The sequence below is a fragment of the Enoplosus armatus genome, chromosome 14 (genome assembly GCF_043641665.1).
Source record: "Enoplosus armatus isolate fEnoArm2 chromosome 14, fEnoArm2.hap1, whole genome shotgun sequence".
NCBI lineage: Eukaryota > Metazoa > Chordata > Actinopteri > Centrarchiformes > Enoplosidae > Enoplosus > Enoplosus armatus.
The window spans coordinates 17,634,656-17,662,447 of record NC_092193.1 but is presented as its reverse complement, the minus strand read 5'-3'; the positions used below and the strand labels follow the sequence as shown (position 1 = coordinate 17,662,447).

The 27,792-nt window shown below is 40.8% G+C and overlaps 1 protein-coding gene across 3 annotated transcripts; it reads left to right on the top strand.

Annotated features, from left to right (window-relative positions):
• The first annotated feature begins 77 nt into the window (after nucleotides 1-77).
• slc1a7a (solute carrier family 1 member 7a) lies at nucleotides 78-27,135 on the top strand. Of its 3 annotated transcripts, none has more exons than XM_070919708.1 (11): nucleotides 78-218; nucleotides 6,779-6,858; nucleotides 16,833-17,048; nucleotides 20,352-20,394; nucleotides 20,961-21,192; nucleotides 21,457-21,556; nucleotides 22,108-22,341; nucleotides 23,601-23,795; nucleotides 25,845-25,979; nucleotides 26,238-26,337; nucleotides 26,869-27,135. In XM_070919708.1, exons 1-11 carry the CDS (start codon nucleotides 78-80, stop codon nucleotides 27,133-27,135), a joined length of 1,743 nt encoding a protein of 580 aa, XP_070775809.1. The 3 variants fall into 3 exon arrangements, with proteins under 3 accessions (XP_070775809.1, XP_070775808.1, XP_070775806.1); XM_070919707.1 differs by having other exon boundaries at nucleotides 26,238-26,343; XM_070919705.1 differs by having other exon boundaries at nucleotides 20,352-20,413; nucleotides 20,890-21,192.
• Nucleotides 27,136-27,792: the final 657 nt, after the last annotated feature.

The following is a 27,792-nucleotide window of genomic DNA, read 5'->3' as shown; positions in this document are numbered from 1 at the left end:
GTGGTTTTCTCTGAGGGGGGGTTGCGAAAGTTGCAGTCAGGACCAGGACAAGCAGGAGGTGGAAGTGGTGGAGGAGGATGGCGGTGGCTCTGGATGAAGTGTGGGGGCGGGTGAAGAATGTCTGCAAGCAGAACGGACTGCTCATCCTGTCTGTGCTGGCTGTGGTCATTGGCTGCCTGCTGGGCTTCTTCCTCAGAGGCAAGCAGCTCTCCGAGCAGGTTAGTTGGTTAAAATGCCCGGTGGTGATTGTGACCCCTGGTTCCCCCTCACATTACCCACCAGCCCACCCGCCTGCCTGCACCCCCCCCCCCCCCGCCCCCCCGTCAAGTGTCTGTGCGTGACCCCATCTCCTTCTTAAATGCCGAGATGGATTCAGGTGCCGCAACTCCTAATAGAAGAGATTACCCAATTCTCTGTTCCCTGCAGCTGCCTCTTTACCTCCACTCCATGTGCTACACACCAGCATTTTCTCAAACACACACAAACATGTACTACTATCTTTGTGAGGGCTCTGACTCACATTCAGTCCCTGGAGGCTTTGCCATATCTGCTACATGCCAAACCCCAAACTTTACCCTAACCTTAATCTATTCTCACTTTAACCTTAAAACCAAGTCTTAACCACACAATTAACCCACGAGGGGACTGGATTTTTGAATTCACAGTACACACTCTCAACCACACACACACACACACATACACATTCCCTATAAATTATATATATATGTTTTCACCTTATTTTTCATCTAATTCCACCAAGATATATGTTTCATCACTATAATCAACCACAAAAGGACCATTAAAGTCAAAGTCAAGCAATGACAGATGGAATGAGGAAAGGACTTGATGGCTGTTCAATTTCACCTAAGTCACTGTGTCAAAAATACAGCATGAATAAGCCTCGGACAGATGTTTTTAATGAGAGTATAAGAAAGAAACGCCAAATGAAAGTGGTTTGTGTGCTCCTAGAATGGCATTCAATGGACTCATCCAAAAGCCAATTTGTCGGCTGCAACAGGCACATTGTAATGGCACATCTGCAAGAGAAAGGGAATAGTTTTTTTTGTTCTGCTATTTTAAAACGTGAAACAGTATCTCATCAGTCATTCAGATTGCCTGTAGCCTCTCAGCTGGACTCAGCACATGCATGGAAAGGGATTGCCGGTAGGGAGATTAGTTGTCAATCACTCACAGATGCATCAAGTCAACAACGTACCATTCGTGTTCACTTATATAATTCACACAAGACTGAGTGGAAAGTGGAATTAAATATGTGGAATTCAGAGAATGCTAAGAGGGCTGCAAATTAACAGAGAAATAACATTTCTGCAAGCTACTGGATTATTATTTCTCATATTATTAGCACTTTGTGTTTGATAATGATTGAAAAAGAAAAAAAAAGGTTGAATTGCTGAGAAAGCATGTGTCAAACTAAATTTGACTGAAAAGCTGAAGGCTACAATTTTAAGGGGTTTTGAAACAGAACAGAAAAATGAAATGGATTAGAAACTGGATGATGACATTTTTCCCATTGGGCTTTTGTGTCTATGATGTAAGACGTGTGTAGGCATTGCCATTAATGTTTGAGCATGCATGTGCTGTCAAATTAATTTCTAGCGAGAGACAGGGGAACTTCAAATGTGTGCCGTCCTGGTGATTTTGTTTTGATCCATGTGTTGCGTAAGTGCCAAAGCACTGCTGAGATAAATACAGCGATCGTCTGTTTCACATATCGAGCATGCATCTCCTTTAAGAGTCAGTGTGCATGTGAACAAACTCTCGTATTTATTCAAGTGGAAAATACATTTTAGTCTCTGACACTTGCTGATGGAGCTCACAGCACAGTTCCAGTGTGGTGAACAAAAGGCTAAATCACTTTATCCTCCCACATGGTCTGCAGGTAAAGTTCTCTTTGTGTCCAAGTGGAAAGAGGACAGTGAGCTGGAAAAATGCCTCACGTTAGTTTATGTTTCTCTGTCCTCCCACTATTTGGTATAGGCACACAAAAGCAGCAGAATACAAGAATGGAAATTAAATCAATTCTGAACACGCCGCTGCAGGCAAATGTGGGTCTACTTGCTGCAACTTAATTTTATGGAATTGTGCACCACATGGGGGAGTTTGCTCATGGCGGTCTTTAGGAGAAGAATTAAGAATAAGAGTTACAAGGACACACACTGAGACACTCTCAGATCTTCAGCAAAAGGGGATCTGATGTAAACAAAGGATATTAACCTGTTAAAGGATAACTCTGGTAGTATTCCACATTTTTCTGATAATTATCAATCCCATGAAAAGATCAAACCCAACAATGAACTGATCCCTCTGATAAGTTTGTGATTGTATATGGCTCCCTGTGCGGATTAAAACCCACATGACAGCAAGAATTTGTCACAAAAAGTCTGTTTAGCTTTTAAGGTATATTTACTTCTAATCTCTACGACGAGTCTACAGCCATGCTAGCTGCTCGGTGAGACTGTATTTAGGCATAGCGGTGGTTAAAGCTAAACGCTAACATACTCAAAATGACGATGCTAACTTGCTGATGTTAAGCAGGTATAATGTTTACCATGTTAATTAGCTTAGTTTAGAGTGTTAGCATACTAACATTTGCTAATTATGACCATCAACATTTTCTAGTGTATGATCTTTGACCAAAAAAATTAACTCAAGGCCCACTTACTAGATTTATTCCTGAACTTTCAGCCACATCTTATAGCCTTGGAGATGGTGCAGTTATCAGGTAACAGGTGGTTGTTTATGGTGAATGTATGTCATGCAACATTTTTAAATACTACATTTTCCAAGGTCAAAAACAAACCTTAGGACACTTCAAACATCATATTATTCATAGCAAAAACTATGAAAAATGTAAAAACAAGTATATTGACAGAGCTAATTAATTAGCTTTTATGGTGGTAAAACACACCGAGCAGCTCTAGTTTGCTTGTTTTTGCCAGTCACTGGGGGTTAAAATTAGTGATTTACAAATTTTAGGATAACACAGATTAGGGAGAATGTGGTTTTCTATGGAGAGACAAACACAGTGAGCTGGGACTGTGGTCAACAGGCTAAACAATCTGCCCACCCCGAGCCTGCCAGGTCAATATTCACTCCGTCAACAGGAGGAAAGAAAATAGTCTATTACCTGCCTGAGGAGTGCCTCTCAACAATCCTGAACCCACTGACATCGAGGTTTCATCTTCACTATAAAAAGTGAACAATGTCCACAACAAGTGGTTCCCAAAATAGTTATTTGTTTAATTACAGATTTCAGTCCCATATAAAGACAGCCAAATAATTATTTCAGTAAGCACTCTGTTGTAGAAGTGTAGAATGAAGAGGATGGTGGTGGATTAGATTTGAATGGCTGACAGCTGAAGACAAAGGTGAGGACAGCCATGCCCACACTGCATTAACGAATACAAGGTGAAAGCCAGAGTTTAGAGCCTAGGTGTGTGCGTGTGTGTGTGCATTTTATAGTGTTACGCATGCTTGCATTTATACGTAGCATTCATGAAATGTGTTGGCCTTGGGGCGCCTTCTATAAGCCCAAACAATCAAGAAGTTACTGGCTTTCAGTTCTTAAAATACCTTCATCCTTTTGTGCCCAGTCTAGAAGAAATGAAAGTGATAAATGACATACCAACAAAAGTTTATTTCTGTTGCACATTTCATACACAGCTAATTCTTGTTTTTTTGAAGATTGCCTTTTTAATTGATAGTGACAGATGAGAGAGAGGGGAAAGGTGGGAGATAGACAGGGGATGACAAGCAGCAAGAACTCAGCCTTCACGTAAGTCATTGAGACCACAGAATGGCAGACTGCATTAAAAAATAGAATAAAGTTAAGAAAATTAAACAGTATAAAATGTTGAAGAACACATGTATGGTGCAGAGTTAAGATTTGATGAAAAGCTATGGTATTTAAATGGGAATTTTAATTAAAAGCCACGTATTCACAAAAATGTCTTTGTACCTTATGCACTGATAATACTTATTTAACATTGTGGAATATTTAGCGTGGATCGTTTCTTACATGACCTGTGTCTCAACCTGCAGTTCAAAATATATTTTCAGTCTATTCCTACTAAACAAGTGAAATAATTTGCTCAACTCGTCTGCCCAGCTGCAGTACATAAAATGATCTCAGCATTAATTGGTCATAAACAACAGGCAGGGATTTAATAAAACGCTGTATACATGTAAAGACAAGCGTCATACATTCATATGTGTCTATTTGTGCACAAATGACATGTTCCCATGCCAGCTCATGGATTTGTGTGCGTGTGTGTTTGTGTGCCTATGAGTGCACTAAACATCTAGCAGAAACGGCCAGCGCGTTTGTTCCACTGTTAGCAGATGCCAAGACAGCTTGTCCTTCCTGCACACAGACAATATACACACACACACATGCACATACACTATGTTCACAGACACATATACAGCAACACAAAACATACAGATGTACCAGAAACCCCACCCCCACTCCACACACACACACACACACACACACACACACACACACATGTGCTCACTCAGCCATTTGGCCTAAAAGCTCTCTCACTCCAAAACAGAATCAAAAAGCTTTTATTGCTCCATCATCTCACTGCACAGATGTGCTGTACTTAAATTTCGTTTTTTTTCATTCCCAACTCTTCACCTTTGTTTTGTTTTTCTACTGGCTTTTCCCCCTCATGTCATAATTATATAATATTATGCATGCATTAATTGATTTTTGTGTGTTTGTTTGTTTGTTTGTTTGTTTGGCCGTGACATATTATCACCTTTGTGGTTGTTTTGGTGAACATATTAGCAAAAAGGAACCTATTTACACATCCAGCAGAGACAGAGCAACATTAGCATTCATCTGGCCAATCATCAATACCAACTATCTGGCTCTTTAACTGCTAGATGCTTCATGATGTTCACCAGCTAGTCGCTAACTTTGTCACTCTGTCGTTTGGTGCTGGGCAGGTAGCATACACCAGAGCTTTTTCGCTAACAGCTGCCTGCTTGCGGCTGGAAGCAATGTTGTTGTACTACCAGAGATCCACTAGTAGAGTCCTGAAATTTGCTATGAACTAAATAACAAAACTTTTTATTGTCGCATAGTTGCAGGTAGGGACTGTCTTTCTTTGGTGCATTTAAGGAGACTCTGATATCCAACACTTCTACATTGGCTGCTTAAAATCAAACCCATAGAAACAAAAAAAACAACACGGACACTGTGTAGGTGATTATGTATATTTGGTGGTTTGATTTATTGCAAAGGTTGCCAATGCCTTATACAGTATCTGACTCCTCTATGATCTCAGATGATTGATTTTCACATAAGTACTTAAAACAATTCCAGATCACAGCCACTTTACAATAGTAACATAACTTTTAATATAAATAAAACTTAAAAGAAACTCATGTTTACCATGACTGATTAGCAATCCGACTGCTGTCTTTAGCAACCATCAGACCAACTATCGCAAACAGTTTGCAACAGGATATTCAATTCCCCATTGTTTCAATCTTTTTTAGCCATACTAACAATATGGCTCTAGGCATGGGAATGTCAGTTGGTCAGTCAGTCCACCATTTTGGTCTAGAGTGACCATTTTCAACAACTATCAGATGGATTGCCATAAAATGTTGCACAGACGTTCATGATTTTAGTGTTAATTCGCAAATGTTAGCATGATCACACTAAACTACATCAGCATGGCAGCATTGATAGTGAGCAGGTTATCATGACGTTAGCATTTAGCTCATAGCTGAGTGCTGAAGTACAGCCTCACAGAGCCGCTAGCTAGGCTGTAGAGTTTTAGTCTTGTTTTTAAACAATGTCTTTTTTTCATTGACTTCATAGTTCATCAACATAATTGAAATAGGCTATAACTAAAAACATCTTGCTTATACCTGTTGACCCTCTTCTCAAACACTCACACAGACACATGAAAAGTTACTGAAAGGCAACAGGCATCATTGACAGGAAACTGGAAAAAGAAAAGTTTACGGCTTTTTCTTTTGGATGTGAAAAAATGAAGGAATCTCAAGTCCTCTGGGAGACTATTTTAGCAATAAAGAGCATAAAAACTAAAGGCAGTTTGACATTTTTCATGTCAAAATGCCATTCCTGCCATATATAAGAGCAATAATAATATATTGTATAAAGCACTGCACAGTGTGTTCTCTTTCTTTGCTTAGTTCCTGTCACAATTTCAGAGCAGCAACAGCCACTTCTAAAAGTGCATCAGATTTTCTTTCCTACAAGCTGCAAAAGCAGGCAGAGGTCTGGTTTAGATATAAGCATCTTATTTGATAAAAATCTTTCTGTATTGTTGCCATGTTTGTGAAAATTGAGGTCACCAGGATTCTTCAGAAAAAATCCTTAGTACTTTCAAAGTAATAGTTTGACATTTTGGGAAATATGCGTATTCGTTTTCTTGCCAAGAGTTACATGATAACATTGATACCTCTCTTGTGCATGTACGGTAAATATGAAGCTACTGCCGACTGGATATCTTAGCTGAGCACAAAGACTGGAAACGACCAGGAAACACTGTCGGATGAAATAAATGAGATATAAAGTGCTAACTCTAGGAGAGGAATCAAATATGCGTATTTTCCAAAGTGTTAAACAATGCCTGATGGTTTGTAAGTGCAGTGAAAAAAACTCCACAGCAATTAGCACATTACACGACAGATGTCACCAGTACAAACAGGGACAATGCAGGTCACCATATGGAGTAAAATACTTGTGTGTGTTTTTCTCTTCCACTTGCAGGAGGTGAAGTATTTCCAGTTTCCCGGAGAGCTGCTAATGAGGATGTTGAAAATGTTAATTTTGCCCCTCGTCGTATCCAGGTAAGAGCAACACAGCTCCACACACACACACACACACACACACACACACTCACACGTAAACACACAAAAACACTTGCATGCCTTGCAAGTGTTTGTGTGTGTGTGTGTGTGTGTTGATATTCTTATCACTATCGCCTGTTGCATCGATGTCCTGTGCTTCTGTTGAATTGCATTGTCGATGCGGAAATGAATTGAACCAAATTTAAGTAACTCACTGGGCAAGTATCATTGTCACTCTCCTCCACCTACATACCACATGCCTCATCTCATCTTCAGAATAGATGGAACACGAAATCTGACCAGCCTGGGAGCTATTTGAATCTAGTCTATTTGAATGAGTATCCCACACCTGTGGGTCATTTTTGCTCTTTGTCATGGCTGCATCTGCGTCATAAATCTTTTACCTTGAATGAGCTCATTTTGCGTTTTAGCTCTAGCCTGACGCCCGAGCCAATCAGCTGTCATCAGTGACCACCTCTTTCTGACATAAAAAGGCATTAAGACAAAATACAAAAGAAACACAAGGAAATATAAAAAGACAATGACAAGCAGGATTTAAAAAGAGTAAAACAAAAAAATAGAAGATACAAATACTAAACTTGAATGAAACGGATTAAACAGGACAATAGGATTTACAATGCAGTTACACTGCAGTGCAAGATAAGTTTTAAGCCTCAATTTAAAAGAACTGAGAGTTGAAGCAGGCCTCAAGTTTTTTGGAGGAGAGTTTGTTACAGATAGAAGTACGCAAAGCAGTCTGGAGGAAATTACTAACGGACCTGCTGGCCAGCTGGGGCCTTTCTGTGTGGAGTTTGCGTGATCTCTCACTCTCCTCCCACAGTCCAAACACATGCAGGTTATGTTAATTGTCATCTCTAGATTGCCTGTAAAGTGTGATTGTGAGCTTGAATGCTTGTCCGTCTCCATGTGTCCGCCGTGTGATGGACTGGCGACCTGTCTAGGGTATACAGTGCCTCTCGCCCAATGTCAGCTGGGATCGGCTCCAGACCCCTGCGACCCTGCAAAGTGGGTATAGCTAATGGATGAATGGGCCATGTATTCTCCACACAGTGTCATGAGTTTTGTATGCATTGCCTATAGGAGGATCTACTCTGGCTGTGCATGGCGATTAATGTAGATGAAAAGCGCAACCTAGATGAGATTTTTTTACTGCACCCAATTACCTTTTTCAACGTCAAGGATTAAAGAGTAATGTTTGCAGCAAACCTGTTGCCCTTTTATAGCTTCGGATGCATTCTTAGAAGCGTGCAGCCTGCCAGATTCTCCCGTTTGACTATTTTAGGCCCAAAGCTCTTAGTTGCCTGCATGAGGTCAGTGATGTCCAACACACACAAAAAAACTCCCAAAACAAATCATGCAAACGCACCGGTTACATGCATGGGTGCTTTGTGCAATAAGCTACTTACAATCTATGCAACAGCAAAGACTGGATGAGAAGTTAATCCTCACTCTGTCTCTTTCTGTCTGTCTCTCTCTGTCTCTATCTCTCTGTGCTTCTGTGTCTGTCTCTTGTATATTTCCCTTTCTGTCTTACCCTGCAAAGGGCAGTTAGAGTATGTGTTTGTGCATTTATGCATGCTCACAGCCCACTCCCGCTGTTTCACGGATTCAGAGCAGGAGATCACTTCAGTGCAGTGTTTCCACTGGAGCCATGTGAGGGCAGGAGACGTTAATTACAACTAATCTGAGACAGTGCAGGCAGGCAGTGGACCAAATGCAGCTAAATTCAACACACCACTTCAGCACACGGCAGTGTAAAAGCAATCAGGCCAAAGATTCAACACGCTGAGCCTCAACTTGGGCTGCTGGAGCTCCTGTTGAGTCTGCAACACAAGCAATGGTGCCTGCCTGTGACTTGATGGAAGCAATAAAGGATAATTAAGGAGGAAGGCATGGCTTGTTACCTCACAGCTGTTATATTTGGACTAATCAAAATCTGTTCACTCCCATCTCCTCTGAGATGATTAGCAACATATCTGTATATCTGCAGCCCTCTGCAGGCATTCACATCAATCCAGCCACAGGCGTCTTCTGCCATGCTCACTGATGACGGCAGAGTGTATCTAGATTGGGATGCACAGACCGGCTGGTTGACACGGTGCATGGTACAGTAGGGCTTATCTAGGGGTGAATATCCGCCCCGGCCCTATAGCCTGCCTGTCCCCATTTTTTTTCCCTCCCAGCGCCATCTGCGCACCAGCCAAAGCGGAAATCAGATTATCCCATGAGCGCGTCATACAGAATCAATGGCCACTCCACTTACTGCCCCCTTATGTTCCATGTTTCTATTCGCTTTGGCATCGTGATTAAAATGGAAAATTAAATAGAGCTAGATTTTGAAAAAATATACATGTTTGTTCATTTTTCATTGTGGTTTCTGCTTAAAGACAGCATTAACGTTTTGATAAAGCCCATGGAAGCTCTTCCTGCTTTGGCTGAGATCTGAAGGTCAAAGGTGAAGAGCAGTTTAATGATATGCAGCATTCGCACAAACATATGGCTTATCCAAACTATTCGGAGTGCTGATATCTGCCTTTGTGTGAATGTTGCAGCGAAGTGTAAATGAGTCTTTCTTGCTTACGATGGCTGTTTTTTCCTCTGTATTTGTCTGCATTTGATACCTATTTTATTCTCAGTCAGTCTCTCCATGTGCAGCTTTAAGTTGAATTCTCACTGTTACACACAATGAAGAAGAAATAATTGGCAAGGACGATGAGCATTGAAAATCGTGTCTGAGTGGGTGTAGGTTGTTTACAAAGTTTCAAGAAATATGAATCACATATAGCCTGGAAGCATGTTTTATTTAAATAATATAGTAGGTGTTTACCTCAGAAAATTACAGTGAATGTATGGTCATTCTTCAGCCACGGGCGTCCTTAGAAACAGACTGAACTTCAAACACGTAATCGACAACCTTGCGTATGGTGCACAACATCTCCCTGAGATAAAAATGTGTGCATCTGAAACATCTCTTTTGTCTTTTGTTCTTCTTGGAGCAGCGTCTGTTTCCTGTGAGTTTTAATTGGGCACCTTGTCCTGAATTTTATTTCATCCCCACTGTTTTTGGATTTAAGATTGAAATGTAATCATGTTTTTTGTGTGGATATTCTCCCCTCACGGTGAGATTTTACTCGTCACTGCTTTATTTCTAGCCCTCACACAGGAGCATGATAGATTAGGCTTGGTAGCCAGATAATGGGGATGTCTCTCTGACTAAAAGAAGAAAATGGAGATTTAATAGGCTAGCATCATTTACTTGAGACAGCGCTAATGTATGAGTGAACAAGGAGTGAAATGGACTCTGATCATAGCATCAAATGTAAATCCTTGTACCCATTTCCTGGATGTCAGGGTGACTCACATGCCAAGTGCTCATAAAGGCACACTGTGAGGGTTAGTTGTCAGGCTGCAGAAATGTCACAGTCATGCAGGTTATGAAGTGTGCGTCCCCTCAGCTTAATGCAGTCTAATTTGTTTTGCTGGTTGCACCTCAAGAGTACCTGAGTTCATTTTAAATTATTAAGATATTTCATCAAGTGCTCCCTCTGTGATGCCACTCAGGAACAATGTCCAATCAGCTGGCTGTCAGACCACATTTATGAACCGCAATACTCATTAGAGTATACGACATCGAAGAGCATAACATTTCAAAGTAAGATCTTGTTGAAAGGAAGGCGTAACGACCAAATGTCCCCAAGTCTCTTGCCTTCAGACCTCAGTTGCTTGAACATCATGTTGCTGAAGTGTTTTATCTTGTGTTGACACTCTGCGTCTGGTCACAAAGGAATTTAAAAGGTTTCGCAGGCAATTCAATTCATTCCAATGGAATCACTTGTTGACCACTATCAAGCTGCCTTAACAGTTTTTACCACACAGTCTGTGGTGCTGACCTATGAGGGAAAAACAGGAAGCTACTGTGGCTTATTAGCTGTGTTGCATCATTCACTTTTATTTAACCTCCTTCTGTCCGAGTATAAACTGCTCCACAAAAGAGACATGGCTTGCTGACAGGCTGTGTGAACTGTGTTGTCCCATTAGCGACCAAGCCAAGCTAATGAGCTAGCTCTGAGAGTTTTATTTTCCCTCTTTAGTAACGTTTTATTGATGGTGCACAATGGTGAACAAAATGCCAGCACAGTACAGAGAATGTTATGACTAGTGCTGTCCCAGCTGGCTTGCGGTTACCTCATCGAGCTACAGCAGTCGAGTGCTGGTAGTTTTTCACAAGTTCTTTTATTGACTGCTGGGTTTGTTTCTTAATACATAATGTTATTGTTTTTTCTGTCATTTCCGCAAAGCAGAACCAGAGCATCTGACTGCTGTCTGCTCGATGTTATTGGTCAGCTCAGAAGGTCAGGCTGCGGCCGTTAGATGAACATGAGGGTTATAGAGAATTGGTTTTCTTAATCTCAGCATACAGAGAGACAGATAAACACACAGCGGTGTCCTGATGGCCATAAAACTACAGTAACCCAAACTAAGCGCACAAAACTCAAGAAAATATTAATTCATTAAATCAATTGTTTATTAATTGCTTAGATCATGATGTCTGTTTTGTGCTCAGTATTTTTCACTAAGCAACGGTGAAAAGAGCTTCTCTAGACCTCCCATTTACGTGTGTCCTGTGTCCCCACATCTCCATATAACTGGATCAATACACCACTAATAACACGTTACACAACAACACCGGCCTTCTTTTAAACTGGTTGCATTACTCTCACAGACACTGACTTGTATTGACTTTCCTGCAGTGACGCTTGTCAGCAGGGTGACAGGCGTGTCATTGAGAACCTAAAATACGAGACTTATTGACACGAGCTGACATAAACCGGATCTCTCAAAAGAGCGACCATTGCCCTTTTTCCTCAAACAAACAAACAAACAAAACATCTTAATGCTCAGTGAGGTTCTAAGACTTTTATCACATCTTCTCAGTGCTGTTTTGATTCATTAACTGGCAAGGGATTGATTTGAAAAAGCCTTGAAGGCCAAAAGGAAGGACCCATTACTGAGTCAATACATTTCATTTATTATTCATTCCATGTTGTGGCAAGTTCATGGAAATGTCCTGGATTCCTGATATATATTTTTACCCATTACTAGTCTTGTCTGAGCTGTTGTGAGCTTCTTGAAACTCTCTTTTCCACACTTACTGTATGCTGAATTATAAAGCTGTTGTTGGAGTGTGACATCTAGAGACTAAATAATCCTGGAACATCAAATAATGAAACTGCCATGAAGTTGATGTGGCCTGAAACAAGGCCACATCGATCTGAGCTGCTGAAACAAAGGCCACAGTGTCACTACCAGGTCATGGATGTCATGGATGACCCTTCTCCAAGGAGCCTTGGCCTTCTTTTTTTCATGTGGACGAAGGATTACTGTAATGCTCTTGCTCAGCGAAGGTGCAGCAGGGAGGACAGTAAGCCCCATATGGTCCAAAAATCTTGTGGCAGATCAGCTGTACATGTGCTGGAAACCTCACGATCGAGGCAGCTACACATGGCAGGCAATGCACTGTAATCCCACCGTGACTCAGATATCAGACAGAGGACAGAGATCTCAGTGTAGAAACTCTGTCTTTAGTATCAAGAGTCCAGTCATTGAACATAGTGGAGCATTTAGCAGCTAATGAGACACCAAATAAATGCCAATGTTGTTGCTAACGCAACTGCTGGATGTACAGATACACAACTTTCTGCTAACAAGTTCATCATATCAACTTAAAAGGTGATAATATGTCGGTGTTGTGTTCACAGCTTGTTTCCGCTGCCTCTAATTGGCCAAAAAATCAGTTATTGCAGGTTTAAGGAGTCACAAACCAAAATGTTTGAGTACTACTGGCAACATAGTGCATATATAGCACAGCGTATAGGATTTCAACGTTTTCCAAGGCATATATGCACAAACCTATCCACATCGTATTGGACAGTGAAATGATGTCTGGAATAATGACACTGGTTGTCAGTTTGTAAGGACAGTCTGTGGGTGTGAGTATTCATCTCTTTACCTTCATTTATCCCACGCGGGAGAATAAAACACAGAACACATTCGAAATGACATTAGAGTGCTTATCTCCCCAAAGCAGAGGTATCACAAATTAAATGTTAAAACTTCTAGATAATCTGCTGATGAATCAGTAACTGGTTGCAATAATTTGGCCTGAGATAAAAGAAAACTTTGTCAGTTTAATAGCTGAGTTGTCAATTGAATGAAATAAGAAAGATCTTTCATCTTTTAATCATGTATTACTGTTCATTTTCTGATGTTTTTATCGGTTAGCTCAGAAGTTTTTAGCGGTTTCATGGCTGCTGCCACCTCACAAGACAGTAGCACATCAAAAGATATCTCAAGATAAGACAGGACTTGTGGATCGATTCCACCAAAAATAAGACATTTGACTGTGATATTATTATCAGATTTAAATGCACAGAGTAGGGAGGAGGATGAGGTAGGGGGTCATGAGGTAAATCCCTGGAATAGCAAATGTAATTTTTTTGATCTCCTGGCAGCAGTTTCTGGTTTCCCAAAGTAAAAAAAAAACCTCTGCACCAAACATCTGGACATACAATGCAGCACAATTCAGTTGAAACTGTTTGTCAGCCATTTCCCAGAAGATTGATGTTTCATTGTACTGTCAATCCACCTCAGCTTGACTTTCGACTTGTTCTGATTTTGCTGCCGGAGGTCATCTAATCCTTGACCAAGCCCTTTAGCTATCGCTGCTGCAGCTGCACTTGTTGACCGACGCAACAAAGGGCGCAAAGGTTTATTCACACAGGCTGTGTAAGCGTACAAAGTACAATGAACCGAACTAAAATGATAAACGTTCAGCTGAGCGATGATGCATTAATAAAGTAGCAACTGTGGCAACAGAAGTATTTCTATCAAGATGAATTGACTTATTTTAGGTTTATGTAAAAGATACCAGCAAAACAAAAGGCGCAATCCAGTGATTTTGAAATACAATATGTTCCATTAGTGACTAGAGAGTCGCAAAGGGAGTTGAAAAAGGGCATCACAAGTAGGTGAAGGAAGAGGAGTGGTAGAAATCCATGAATAGAGAACAGGTTCATATACGGTATATATAGTAATAATGGTGCTTCCATAGCCCTATTAGATTACAGGACAGAAAATGATTTCTCAGGAAAGGTGCAGCTCTACTCAACTGGTTGAGGAAAAAGCCTGATGACAATAAACACATAGCAGTGGGGGCTTCACCGTGTTTTCTATGAGTGGGTGAAGAAATAGCAGTCACAGTAGTAGCTGTAATCGCCCATTTGACAACCCAATAGGTATAAATTCAGGTTGCATAGATATATTCCTTTTTTAACGTTGTGTAACGATAACTTCCCAGCATCATATGTAGTGAATGAACATGAGAGTCTTCTCATCAAGCTCTCGTGTATTTCGCAAAATGTCAAACTGTCCTTAAAACGAGACGATGTTACTTCTGAAAGAAGAAATAATACATTCTTTCTCTTAGTTATGGTGGCTGATGTTAGCTAAATGTTAGCAAACTTTATATTGTTGTGTAGCTGAGATTACTTAACAAGCCAGTTCACTGACTTCATGATTTTTCTCTACTTATGCTACTGTTACACTATGTTTTAGCATTTACCATCATCCTCTAACCGCCACTTGTGGCTGCATTTCAGCAAAAGCTACATGGTCTGGCTTTAAGTTGAATTCACTTTTTCAGAATCAGAATCAGAATCAGAAATACTTAATACTTAGGAAATTATACAGTACCGGTGCTCCCATTCAAGAGTAGAAAGTAGCATAAATTTAGAAATGAGAGTATGTACAAAAATAAGAAATTAAAAATAAAAAATAAAAATATACACATTTACAATATTGAAGTGAAAAATAAAAGTAAAAAATATATACAATAACAATGTATATGTATGTATTGCACTGTTGCGTATGAATATATATGTATTGCATTCGTGACATTTAAAGAATAGATAATGAGGTAGTATATGAAGGGTATCTTTTTAAGGGTATCTCAACAAGAATTCTCTTTACCAGTCCAGAATTTGCTTGGATGATCTAGGAATATGAATCTGTGACCATTTTGGACAGTAGCCCTCATCTATACTTTTTATGTGGGGAAAGTGCCTTGACCTTCAGTTATGTGCATGTTTTCCCACCACACTCATGTTGTGATCCCAGGCTCCAGTCCAGACCAAATGTGGCTTTATTTCTTGTGCAAGTGTGTCAACAGCACTGAGTCGTTTCTGTATCTGTAGAAATATGATGTGGCTGCGGCGTAGTGCAAATATTTAATCCTGTGCTTAATTTGAGTTTTTTTAGAGGAAGTCCTGCAGCCCGTACAGGCAGAAAATCACTGCTGCCGCTGACACTTTCAGTCTATTTCATACTTGCAGTCACACATAGGAAAAATCAAAAGCTTTCTGGTGATTCAGCAGTTATGGATAAATGGGTGGTCTGTTATCACACACACATACACACCTTGCATTTGTGCCTCACATTTTTGCGTCTTTCAAAACTGTGTAAGTAGTCACAGACTGGCTGAAAAAATAGATGACATGCTTTTTTAAGATGTAGACATTGTGACTGTAAGAGAAAGGAGATAGAGATTCTCCGTCATATTTTTCAAAAGACGATAAAAGGGGGGGTGGCAGGGATGAGGTCGAGCACAGACAGTAGCCGCACGGAAAGACTCAGCAGCCCCATCCAAACACTTGCCAAGTCAAACCAGATTACATTTTGAACAGGGAAAAAATCTTGTCACCCCAGCTCAAGAGACCCAGTAAAGATCTCTCTCTCTCTCTCCCTACTTTCACTGCCTCTGCCCTCTCGCTGTGCCACCATTTCAACATCTTCCCACACTTCCCCACAAATGACATCTGCATTTTCTATACCAGCGGAGAAGCAAACAGTGTTAAATGAGTGCTTTTTCTTTCTCTTTTTGGAACAGTACAGCGAATATCCCATGCAGTGAAAATGAATACCTTGAAAAGGAGGGCTATATTCAAAGCCAACCATTGAAATGCAAATTACTCTCTTCTGCTTATAATATTTATGATTCCAGTTGTTCATCCCCCCTTCCCCCAGGCTTTCTGTGATAGAAAACAGAGGAGCAGAACGCTCAGAAGGGCTAAATTGACAATTCACAAGAAAAAGGTAGAGGAGCAAGTGAGACGGAGACAAAGACAGAAAGAGATTTAGGTAATCATTTCATCCGGTTTGATGCTTTCTCCTCCCTGTCATTTTCCCAGATTGCCTTATCTGAGACGGCAGAGGCAGCTTCTCGTATGAAAGAAAACAGGCTCATTGAGTTTGGTTGAGTGCTGCCATCTTATCGAAGCTGTATGATCACATCTTTATTGAAGCCCTGATTGAAGGCTTGCCTGTACATATGAAGTATGTTATTAGGATGAATATTGAATATAAGCCTGCCAGAACATCTCAGATCTGGAGTGTCACCATAATTATCAGTGTTAGTCTTTTGAATCTCAGTGGTTTGTTTTCCTCACAACATATTTGTGACACTGTTGTAAAGGACTGATATTGTTTCATATATTTACAGAGGCATTTTTCTTCCTAACTAGACCGAAGTAAGAGTATTAAAGCTGCATTTAAACTCAGGAACCTATAACAAAAACATTAACTAATATATTCAATAACCGGCAGCCTAATTGTGCAATTTTGTGTCACTTATTTCTTTGGTCCATAAATGCTTTGAGTGCAAATAAACACCAAATGAGTTAGCTGAACATCAGCAACAGCATGCCAATGAGCTGACACTTTCATTCAGTCTGCGTCTGCAGGGACACAGACATTCAGTTTTCAAAGAATCCACATCTGAAAATCCTTTAGCAGTGGTTTCACCAAGTCCTCTCAGATATCTAACATTCATTTTTACCTCCCTGTCTGTCTTTTTGTCTCCCTGCTGTTTCTGTCTTCGCTTCATCTCCACGCTCCAGTTTGATGTCGGGTCTGGCTGCCCTGGACGCCAAGTGCTCCAGCCGCCTGGGCATCATGACCATCTCCTACTACCTCTGGACCACCTTTGTTGCCGTGGTAGTGGGCATTGTCATGGTATACATCATCCACCCTGGTGGAGCGGCTCAGAAGGAGGACTCTGAAGACAGCAAGAAGCCAATGACCAGCTCTGCTGACGCTCTTCTGGATCTCATTCGGTAAGAGATGCTCACGTATCACGTATATTAAATGCTCAGTGTAACCTTTTCACACACACATACAGAGAGATTGACATGCATCCGTTGTACCCTGGGGTGCCTTAACAATAGGCAAAGGATGCCACAAGGTTTACTAGCTTCCATTTTTTACTGTAAATAAACTGCATTTTTATATTACCTTTCAAGCATACCAAAACAGAAGCAATAAGCACTGCAATCACATAGCCATGATTGTGTGTTAGAGATGTACGTAAAAACACCTACGTGTTCTATGATAGAGGTTCCCAAGCTGGGATCCAGATCCAGTGTTTAGCTACTCAAAAATTTGGTGTATTCTTTCAGATTTTTCCCAAATTCTGCCTATTTTTGGAGGATGTTAGAGAGTTTAACCTCTTCAGGAAACTATTATAATAAACAATCTGAAACAGGAACATCCCTCTCTGGTTGCACTGCTGATGTGTCATGAGTAAGCATTGCTTGGCTATAAAGAGTCACATGCCAAAAAGACTGGCAGCCAGTGCTCTCTGGGAAGGTGCTGTGATAAAGCCTTTGCTGGGTATGGGAGCTAGGGATGGGATGTCTACTGCATGTTATCATGTGATTTTTCTAATGTACATGTTTGAATCAAATACAATGTAATATTCATGGGTCCTGGGGCAACGGATGGTCCTTAGAATGGAAACGTTTAAAGACATTTAAAAAATTGGTTAGATTTTCAACAAATTCATGTGAGATAATTTTAATAGAAAGGACAAGAAAAAAGGAAAATATGAACTAATCAAATTTAAATATTACAAAAGGTGCTTGCTTTGGATTTTGTGAATTTGCCGACTGCAGCACTAATGAAAGCAGAATTTAGGGGAAAAAAATATTAAAAGCACTGAGAGTAAAAATGTTCTGTTTGTAACCTTGAAGACGTGTGAGAGAGAAAAATGTGCAAACTTTATGTCAGCATGTTAATTATAGCATCAATGGTGCGTGCACAGCACCTTCTTTCAAAGCTGTTCTATTATACCTGTGAATGGCCATTCATGAGGGTTGAGGTTATGGCAAATGCCTGAGGTCAGAGCGTAAAGCCCAGAGCCTCGTGTGCCTGTGGGTTATAGCACTAAGCTAATTAGCGCTGCTGAAGGATGGAGTGGGTGTGTGTGAGGTGAACCTGGGACAGTGAGAAGCATGACGGCGAGGCTTCCAGAGCCACTGTGTCACTGTGACAGTTGGTCAGTGGGGTAAAGTCAGCAGCCTGTAACACGGGGAGCTGCTGAGCTGTTGACTCCACCGGCAGAATTTCAAGTTTGTGATGTTATTTTATCAGAAATGCACAATGAAATATGAACTTCATAGAAGCTCCCAACTGTGTCTTTTAGCCATCCTTTCGTCCTCTGTTGACTTTGATCAATCACACAAAGAATAAATTGTATTTGAATGACTCACTTTCAATCAGAATGTTATGAATAATAAACTGGCCAAGCCCATGAAATCCAACTATGGACTGATCATGTGGCAGAGGTGAAGCTCCGTCATTCACGGGATCTCAGTGCCTGTGTGTGTGTGTGTGTGTGTGTGTGTGTGTGTGTGTGTGTGTGTGTGTTTTACAGAGCACAGCTGTGCTTTGGATTTATCTCGCAAAGCTTCTTTACAGCCTTCATCTATCATGCAGGCATACTATATCAGTACACTCACAAATGGGCCCAACTGTCTGCAGTCATGTGGAGTGTTTGTTTGTGAGTGTGTGCGATAAGTATGCATAATGAGCACGGTATGTATGAATATGTGTGCATTAGGGGCACTGGGGTCAGAGTGGGTCATTAGCCTGCTTTGCTCTGTCTTAGACATGGGGACAGGCTGCTGAATGGCTAAGTGGTCAAATCCGTGCAGAATACTCACTGTAGTCCACTGAGCTATATCTTTGCCATATGTCTTTTAAGTCATTCAGTCGAATGCACAAGCTGTAAAATACAATACGCCCTTTAATCTCTCCGCATTTGAAATGTGCTGCTTGAATTTTGATTGTGATTTTAGCCCTGTGTTGATGTGATTTATAGCCAGTATATTTTGTAATTCAAACAGTCTAAAGTCATTTATTTATTCTTGTAATCAAAAATGTATTGCTCATTGATTTTTATGCTATTTATTATTTGGAATAAATTAAGTTAGCGGTGAAGGACAAATATTAAAAGGCATTACTGGAGTCAACCTAAACTGTATAGTTGTAGCATCTGGAGATAGATCAATTTGCACCAAATCTTGCAAAGCATGATGATGATATGGAAATACAATAGTGCATGATGTGATCACGTCTATGAAGAAATGACTCATTACAGTCTAAATAGATTCCCCAACTGTGATAAAACGGTTGGCCTTAACTTCATTTAGTGTGAATCATTACAACAACAAAAAAAAAAAAGTCTGATTAAAGTGTTACATATACCTTGAAGTACTCTTCAATTGACGGTCTTTGTAGCAGTGCACAATGCTCGATCATCTACTATCCATACTGTACAGGGTCGCAGGGGGGCTGAACCCTATCCCAGCTCTCACTGGGCAAGAAATTCATGCACAAATTGAAGGAACTGGTGGGATTACATTTCACTGTGTAACTGTCTTTGGTCTGTTGAACAGACATTCATCTCAGCTCTGTCTATTAGGGTTGTTGGGTATATACAGATATACGTACTTCCATCTTCAGGTTTCTCTCCCCACTCCTTTATTATATCATGAGGCACCGAAGTCCTCTCTGTTGCAATTACCCTTGATAGGCAGTGCACTCAATATGCTTTTGCTTGGCTGAGATATGAGTGGGCTTTTAAGGTTTCAAGATTTTATATGTATCATCATCCTACTATCTGAGCAGCTTTCATTGGGAATGAGGATAATTGTGAAGGTTTCCATCAGCCAAGATCAATGCAGAAAAGCATTGCCACTACTACTACTGTACAATTATAGTTATTCCTGTCGTGAAGAACACAAATGAGCTGAATCGAGGTAAAAGCTTTCATCCCTCATTGATTTCCACATATTGGATTGATGCCAATAACAAATGTAGGAGGTGTACATGAAGAGAATCTTGTTGATTCATCAATAACTCTTTTTTCTTCAGAGCCAAAGAGTAAAGAGTGATATAGTAAACATCTTTCTTTACATTGAATAAATCAGCCACTGTGAGTCAGCTGTTCTCTTATTCATTGTGACCTTGTAATTATTTACCTTGGACATACCTATTTATGTATTATTGTATTATATTATATTCACATCTGCCATCCACTGAGGCACTTTAACATTTCTCAAACTTCTCTTCCCCAGCAACATGTTTCCAGCCAACCTGGTCCAAGCTACTTTTCAACAGGTAAGAAAAAAGGTTGAAGGCAAAACATCTCTAAAGTTCACTAGTAAACACATCTTGTTTATGTAATCTCTACAAAAATGTGTAGAAATGACAAGAACCCTTGTTTTACCCTGATTCCAGTCTTTATGCTAAGCTAAGCTAACTGGCTGCTGGTTGTAGCTTCACATTTAACCTACGGATACGTGGTATAAATCGCCTCATTTAACTTTCGGCAAGAAAGTGAATAAGTGTACTATGCAATTCTTTGTTTTAGATGAACTCAAATGATATGTTTGCTGATGTAAGCTTAAGTAAATCTGTGGCATGAACTATTTGCTAGTGCTATCATCTTCATCATTATCGGAAAATACCACAAATTAACAAAAATAATAAAATAACACTGCATTCATTGTCATCTTGCCACTGTAATGTGAGGTTTTAATCTTTTTGAACAATTTAAATGTTAACACCTCTGATATGAGGCCACACGTGTCATTATCATGTGACGACCTGCAGCTGTGAACATCTGTGTTGGTGTCATGTTCACTCTGCTGATGTTGGGGCCTGTGCTCTGTTTTGGTGTTCAGTATCGAACCCAGCGAGTTCCCGAGCTCATCCCCAAACCGACGGTGGCCCAGCTCCTAGATGAGACCACCACGCGCAGAGTCTACATCTACGGCATCCAGGACGACAACGGCACAGATGTCCAGAACTTCTCCCTGGATCTCACACCGCCACCTGACGTCATCATGAAAACATCGCCTGGCACCAGTGAAGGCATGAATGTGCTGGGGATTGTTATTTTTTCCGCTACCATGGGTAAGTGGTTGGCATGAACACCTTCGCATAGTAACATGCAATTGCACACACTTAAAAATAAATTGGATAATTGAAGTCTTGGCACACCCACATCTTTGCATATTTTATTTGAAAATGTGTTGGGCTGTTGAGGAAAGCAGAGAAAAAAGAACTGACAACATTCTCATCCATTTACACTGATGAATGCATCATTGTAGGTGTATAATTGATGCATTTATGAATTCAAGTATGCAACATATGTTGCGTTTCTTTTCTTCAATCCAGGAATAATGTTGGGCAGAATGGGACCCAATGGAAGCGCTTTGGTCAACTTCTGCCAGAGTTTGAATGAGGCAGTTCTGAAGATTGTGGCCATTGTCATCTGGTAAGAGTTGTGTCTATGAAAGTAAAGAACAAAAAAATAAAGAAGCAGAGGTTGTGAGCCAAATTTGCTGATACTAATAATGATAATTTGTCTATTGTCTTGCACCACCATTCATGGTTCCAAGACAATGTATCTTGATGACTTTGGTGATCACTTGAAACAAATATTAGAAAGATCAAATCTGACAAAATACCTTTAAAACTAACGGCATTCTCGTGTGCCTCATCTATACTTTGTGTTAATGCTAATTAGCAAATGTTTGCATGCTAAACTTAGATGGTGAACACGGAAAACATGCCTGCTAGATACCTGCTACCTGCTAGCTTTGTCAGTGTGAGCATGTTAGGTCAAAGCACCGCTGTGCCACAGTACAGCCTCACAGAACCACTAGCATGGCTGTAGTAGAAGTCTTGTTGAACAATAAATGCACCATGATTGTTAAAACTTGACAACATGATGAGAAATACCCTCATTCTAAATAAAAGCCGATGTAATTTATTGTTTTTATAAACATGCACTCTCTCTATCTTCCTTCCTTCCTTCTTTCCCAGGTATTTCCCCTTTGGGATCGTGTTTCTAGTTGCCGGTAAGATCTTGGAGATGGATGACCCTTCAGCCATGGGGAAGAAGCTTGGTTTTTACGCCATTACGGTGGTAATGGGCTTGGTGCTGCACGGCCTATTCATCCTCCCAGCCATGTACTTCTTCATCACTAAGAAGAGCCCCATCGTTTACATCAGAGGCATTCTACAGGCCCTGCTCATCTCCTTGGCCACCTCCTCCAGGTAAACGTGGAAGATCTGACTCTTCACAATTAAACACTGCATAGGATTTATATTCATTTATATTCATTTATAAATGTGGGGATTTCTTCAGAACCAAACATGTAGTGGAGAATAAACCCACTTAATCAAGTTTGCTAAATTTTGATATTTCCCCGTATAAGATAAAAATATTATACGAGGTTACCTGAGGCTCTTATAGGGGCTCTCAGGAAACACATACATGTAAGCTTTTCAGAAAATGTAATTATTTGTATATATTAAATGTTTCCATCATGATGATTACCAGAACAACTAAAATAATAATAAGCTTCAATTTATGGTTAACCAAAAATAACTAGCAAGTAAGAGAGTGCAGAGGTCAGAGTAGATATGCCTTTAGGCTGTGTTATTAATGCAAATAGTGTGAACAATGGAATTCACCTTGAATGAAGTGGATGCATGTGACCATTTTAGCCTTTTTCACTACACGTTACAGCCTTTCAAAGAAGTGAACAGAATTACTAGTGAGTGAGTGTTTACAATAAGTGTGTTTAGCATTAGTCTTCACCTTCCTGACACATCCTCTTCAAATGCTCTCCTGCTAATGAGAAACCTTGCGAGTCTGTGTGTGTCAACATGGCAGAATGTGATCTTGGAGACACCTACTGTAGTGAGAACTACCACAGAAGCAGTTCTGAGTACTTTGCTGGGTGTTTGGTGGACAGAAATTAGCGTCACAACCGTTGCAAGATGCAGTCACGAAACAAGTTCGAAGATGGGTGTGGTCTGAGCAAGGGTGCCAGAGGTAGGGGGGTAGGAAGTATCCCCTGGCCCACATTGGTTTTAAGTTGCAGATCATGGTTAATAGTCGTTCTTACTGTTAGTGGTCCAACCCATGAGTACTGAGTGTGATAATGTAGTAATGACTACTGAGTAATCATGGGTTGGAACGTCAACATGTTGGTGGGTGGCTGGTGTGATCCCATCGCAAGAAGGTCTCTAGTTTCACAATGAAATCGATCCAGTAAATAAATACATTGACAAATGAATACACACATTTGAGGCACTGTGGGTGTTTCACAACTGTGTCGTGGTGGCAAAAATGAGAGAAAATTACCAATTGGAATAATACAACAAAAGCCTTTGCCTTGTTGTGTGATTGACAACACACCTAGTAATACATAACACACAACTGCAGCTCCTGTAAGAGGCATTTTGTGGTATCACACAATTGATGACACTGCACTAATTATCTGTAATCATTTATCTTGCTGCTGCAGCTCTGCCACTCTGCCTATCACCTTCAAGTGCCTCCTTGAGAACAACCACATCGACAGACGCATCATCCGCTTCGTGCTGCCTGTGGGGGCCACCATCAACATGGACGGCACCGCACTCTACGAGGCGGTGGCAGCCATCTTCATAGCCCAAGTGAATAATTATGAGCTCGACTTTGGACAGATCATCACGATCAGGTAAGGATGGCCAAATTTAAGTTTACTGACTTTCGATGGAAACTTTCATGAACTATAATAAATGTCAGCGAGGGAGGGAGGTCAAAGAAAGGAAAGAGATTAGCACACTCAGATGAAATCCTGCAGTTTCCACAATTTTATTGAATTTGTTTGATGACATAAATTAATTTAGTGGTAAAAAGAAAAAAAAAAAAAGCACAGGGCTTAAAGTGGCACCTTGATGTGGATTTTGCAGATCAAGTTCAGTTTACTCATCACAGGGAGTATTTTTTCAGCCTGTAAAAACAGGAATTTTGCAATTGAGGAAAAAGCCTCCCAAAGTCTGACAATTTAAGCAAATTTCATCTGGGTCAAAAAAAAATGAGGCAGGCATACTTGTGGTGTTTTGAGTGCAACATGTGATTTAATCTAACGTCACACATTTAGTTTAATTCTGAATTAATAAAAAATATTATGGGATTTACTAGATACACATATATGTAAATGTCACACAGATTACGCCTCATATGAGCTTCTTAGTCTGATCTGATTTCTGCTAAATCAGTCTGGAAGCCCCGGGGACACAGACAGACAGACAGACAGACAGACAAACACAACACCAACAGTCCCCCTCCCACCAACACCACCAGCCTATAACTTTCAACCGCATTACCTGTGGCCCACCCAGGTCTAGGAAAATGGCCTGTCCCTCCTCTAATTTCATGACATGTCCTACTGTAATAACATTAAGCAGACCTCTCCTCATGGCTGCAGTCTGTGCCCATTCCCTCATAATCCCTTGGCGGTAAAACCCATATGACCTGTATTACTCATCTCCCTTGTCACGCCAGAATTATAATAATTTTTCCCTCTCTCTGCATCCTGTTCCCGTGCCGTTTGGCTGCCGACCATGTAGCTGTTCCATCTGCATGCTAACCCAACCCCGACCCCCCCAAGCCCTGACAGTTTGTCAGTTTGTGCTCAGAGGTCCAAGGTCTCAGTCACTCTCCCTACATCTCCCTACACAGAGGTGGAAGAAGTATTACAAATACTTTACTGAATGAAAAGTTGCAATTCTACAATGTATTGAAAACACATACAGGTATCATCGTCAAAATGTTCGTAGTAAGTACAAGTATGAATATAAAGCATAAAGTATGCATCATGCTCCTTTCAGAGTGGATCATTAGATGCTATGTATTATATTGTTGGATTAGCATTTTTAATGTTGTAGCTGGTTGAGGTGCAGCCAATTTTAACTACTTTATGTGGTGTTGGGTCCTCTCATACCATCATCCCAACCCCAGGACTGTGGACTGGTACCAGGCCTTGGAACATTAGTTTAAAGGGCCACCAGGAAATGTGATTTTCCCAATAAAAAAGGCAAGGGGCATGTTGTTAGCTAACTGTATTACTTTATGGGGGCTACAGAAAATTCACAGTAATTGGCTAGAAATGAGGAACCTGCTTAGTTTATTTCTGTGTGAAGTTTTCAGTGTAAAATGCAAATGTGCCATGTTGTAATGGGAAGCTTGACAGGCTGGTAAACAGTAATCACGCCCACGACAAAATGATAGGCTACTTATTGTGAACTAAACTAGGTCACCAGTGTCAAGGTAACCAGTCCGTCATCGTCACCTTTCAGCATTCAGCAATACATGACATCTGTGTGAGAACGCGACCCGTCTGTGTCACAAGGGCACAAAATTGTCAATTGAAAAACAGACCGCAGCGGAAAAATGGTTGGAAAGCCCTGTTGTAAGCTGATCACGTGTTCTGTGTTTCAGATAGTAATGTGCAAAATAGCTGTAGCTGTCAAATAAATGTAGAGGAGTAAAAAGTGTGAGTACCTTAACATTGTACTTATGCACAGCAACTTGAGTACTTAGTGCTTAGTTACTTTCCACCGCTGTCTCCATACATTGTATTATGTTACTCATGCGCTCCTGCCTCTCACAAACTAATCTTCACTTCCCTTCAGTTAAGGAAGATCACGTACACCTGTGATGAAGACTTGTTCCCATACGTTATAAAAATAAATGTCCTCTGCTCCTCTGTCTGTTCTCTCAGCATCACGGCCACCGCTGCCAGTATCGGTGCAGCTGGAATCCCACAGGCTGGGCTCGTAACCATGGTGATCGTGCTGACCTCTGTGGGCCTGCCCACCGATGACATCACTCTCATCATTGCTGTTGATTGGGCTTTGTGAGTAAGGGTTCATCTTTCCATCATGAATAGCTGAACACAGTCAAAGCCAACAACAAAACATACTGCAGCACACAGGTACCATGATATATTTCAAACATTATAAGCCTCCACGTTGCATAGACCTGAACGTCTCAGTGAACCAAATGGCTGCCATCTCCACGCTCGAAGGACTGAATGTTTTTTAGATTATGAATGATACCTTATTTTCCCCAAGCGTCATTAACACTGTGGATGACTTTTGATTTTATCATTTAGGGATCGATTCCGGACCATGGTCAATGTGATGGGTGATGCCCTTGCCACAGGCATTATGGCTCATATCTGCAGAAAAGATTTTGTCAAAGAGGGGGAGCAGGTGAGAGCATGCAAGACCAAATGAATGAATTCTGAGGTTGCAAAGCAGCCGTTCATTGTCTTCTTAAGGTGGTCTTGAAGTGTGTTTTAGAGTGCTTATAATGCAGTCATTCTTTGTATGGAGAAGGTCATTTTAAGGTCATTCAGGCTGTACAGCAGATTTAAAGGAATAGTTCAACATTTTGGGAAATATGCTTATTCGCTTTCTTACTGGGAGTTAGATGAGAAGACCGCTCTCTGTGTTTGCATTAACTATGGAGCAAGAGCCAGGAGTTGATTAGCTTAGTTTAGCATAAAGTTCCAGAACGTAACTCCTCGTGAAACCGCTGTAAAGGATTTCATTTCAGCTTCAATGTGACAGCTGTCTATAACTCTGCATTAACTTTTCCACAAAAGCAAAACATGTCACTACCCAACCTTGGATACAAGCTTTTTGTATGAAATATATATATTTGCAATTAACAATCAAGCCAGTTTGCTGGCACAATAAACGTGAAATAATAATCTCCTCCATGATCATTGCTTCCACCAGGTGCCTCTGATCTGTGAGACTAAGCCCATGATAAGCATCCAGCAGATGATGACCTACCAGAACCAGAAGAACGGCTGCTACCAGCCGCCTCCGCCAGGCAGCAAGCAGGACCACGTCTCCCCGGACGTGGCTCGCCTGATCCAGCTGGAGGAAGGGATCCGGCCGATAGAGAAGAAGAAGCACGCTCACTCCTCTCACCACAAGAGAGAGCACAGAGACAAGGACCACTGTTCCGTTGATATGAACGGGCTGGAGACTAATGTATAAAACCATCTGCCCTGCCAACAGCCACTGTTTTCGTCCTCAGCTGCAGGGCCAGCAGGAGAGGAAGACAAATTAAAGATTGAGGTGACTAAGTCCATGCGCTTTTCCCCTCCAAGATGGAGAAAGAGCGGCCCAGAGTGGATGAATGCAGACGACCCTGGAAAAAAAAAAAGATGATTTTTTTTTCTTTTTTCTACATAACCTAAATAATGACCCACATTTGTGTATGTTTGTGTGTGTACATATTTATCAGAGATGTATTATTTGGTACCAGCAGTCACAGTGTGCTGACAGACATTTCAAACTGGAGCCTGCTGTTTCACTAACATCCTCCCAGATCTGTGAGTCAGCTCATCTCAAAGGCGCAGAAATGGAGAACACAATCACTGTGGGGAAAAAACACAAAAACATCCACTCATATCTCTTTTTTTCATTATGATCTGGTTTGGTATATTTTTAGCATGATATTGGTTGGGGTTTTTGTATAATTTTTTTTGTGTGTCATTCTGTTCTCTTTAATGAAACTCAGGCAAGATGTTGCCTGTTTGGAGCATTTTTCCAATAGATTCACTGACTCAATACCGCGCACAACACAAAGACAGTGGGACAACACAAGATAACTGAGCAACAAACCTTCATTTTAACACACATATGCAATAG

Bases quoted from the DNA above. Each gene is read 5' to 3' on its own strand.
- slc1a7a (XM_070919705.1), top strand. From the start codon at position 78: ATGGCGGTGGCTCTGGATGAAGTGTGGGGGCGGGTGAAGAATGTCTGC. The intron at 6,859-16,832 runs GTAAGAGCAACA...TCCACGCTCCAG, and splicing joins TTGCCCCTCGTCGTATCCAG to TTTGATGTCGGGTCTGGCTG. The intron at 20,414-20,889 runs GCAAAACATCTC...GACGACCTGCAG, and splicing joins GGTAAGAAAAAAGGTTGAAG to CTGTGAACATCTGTGTTGGT.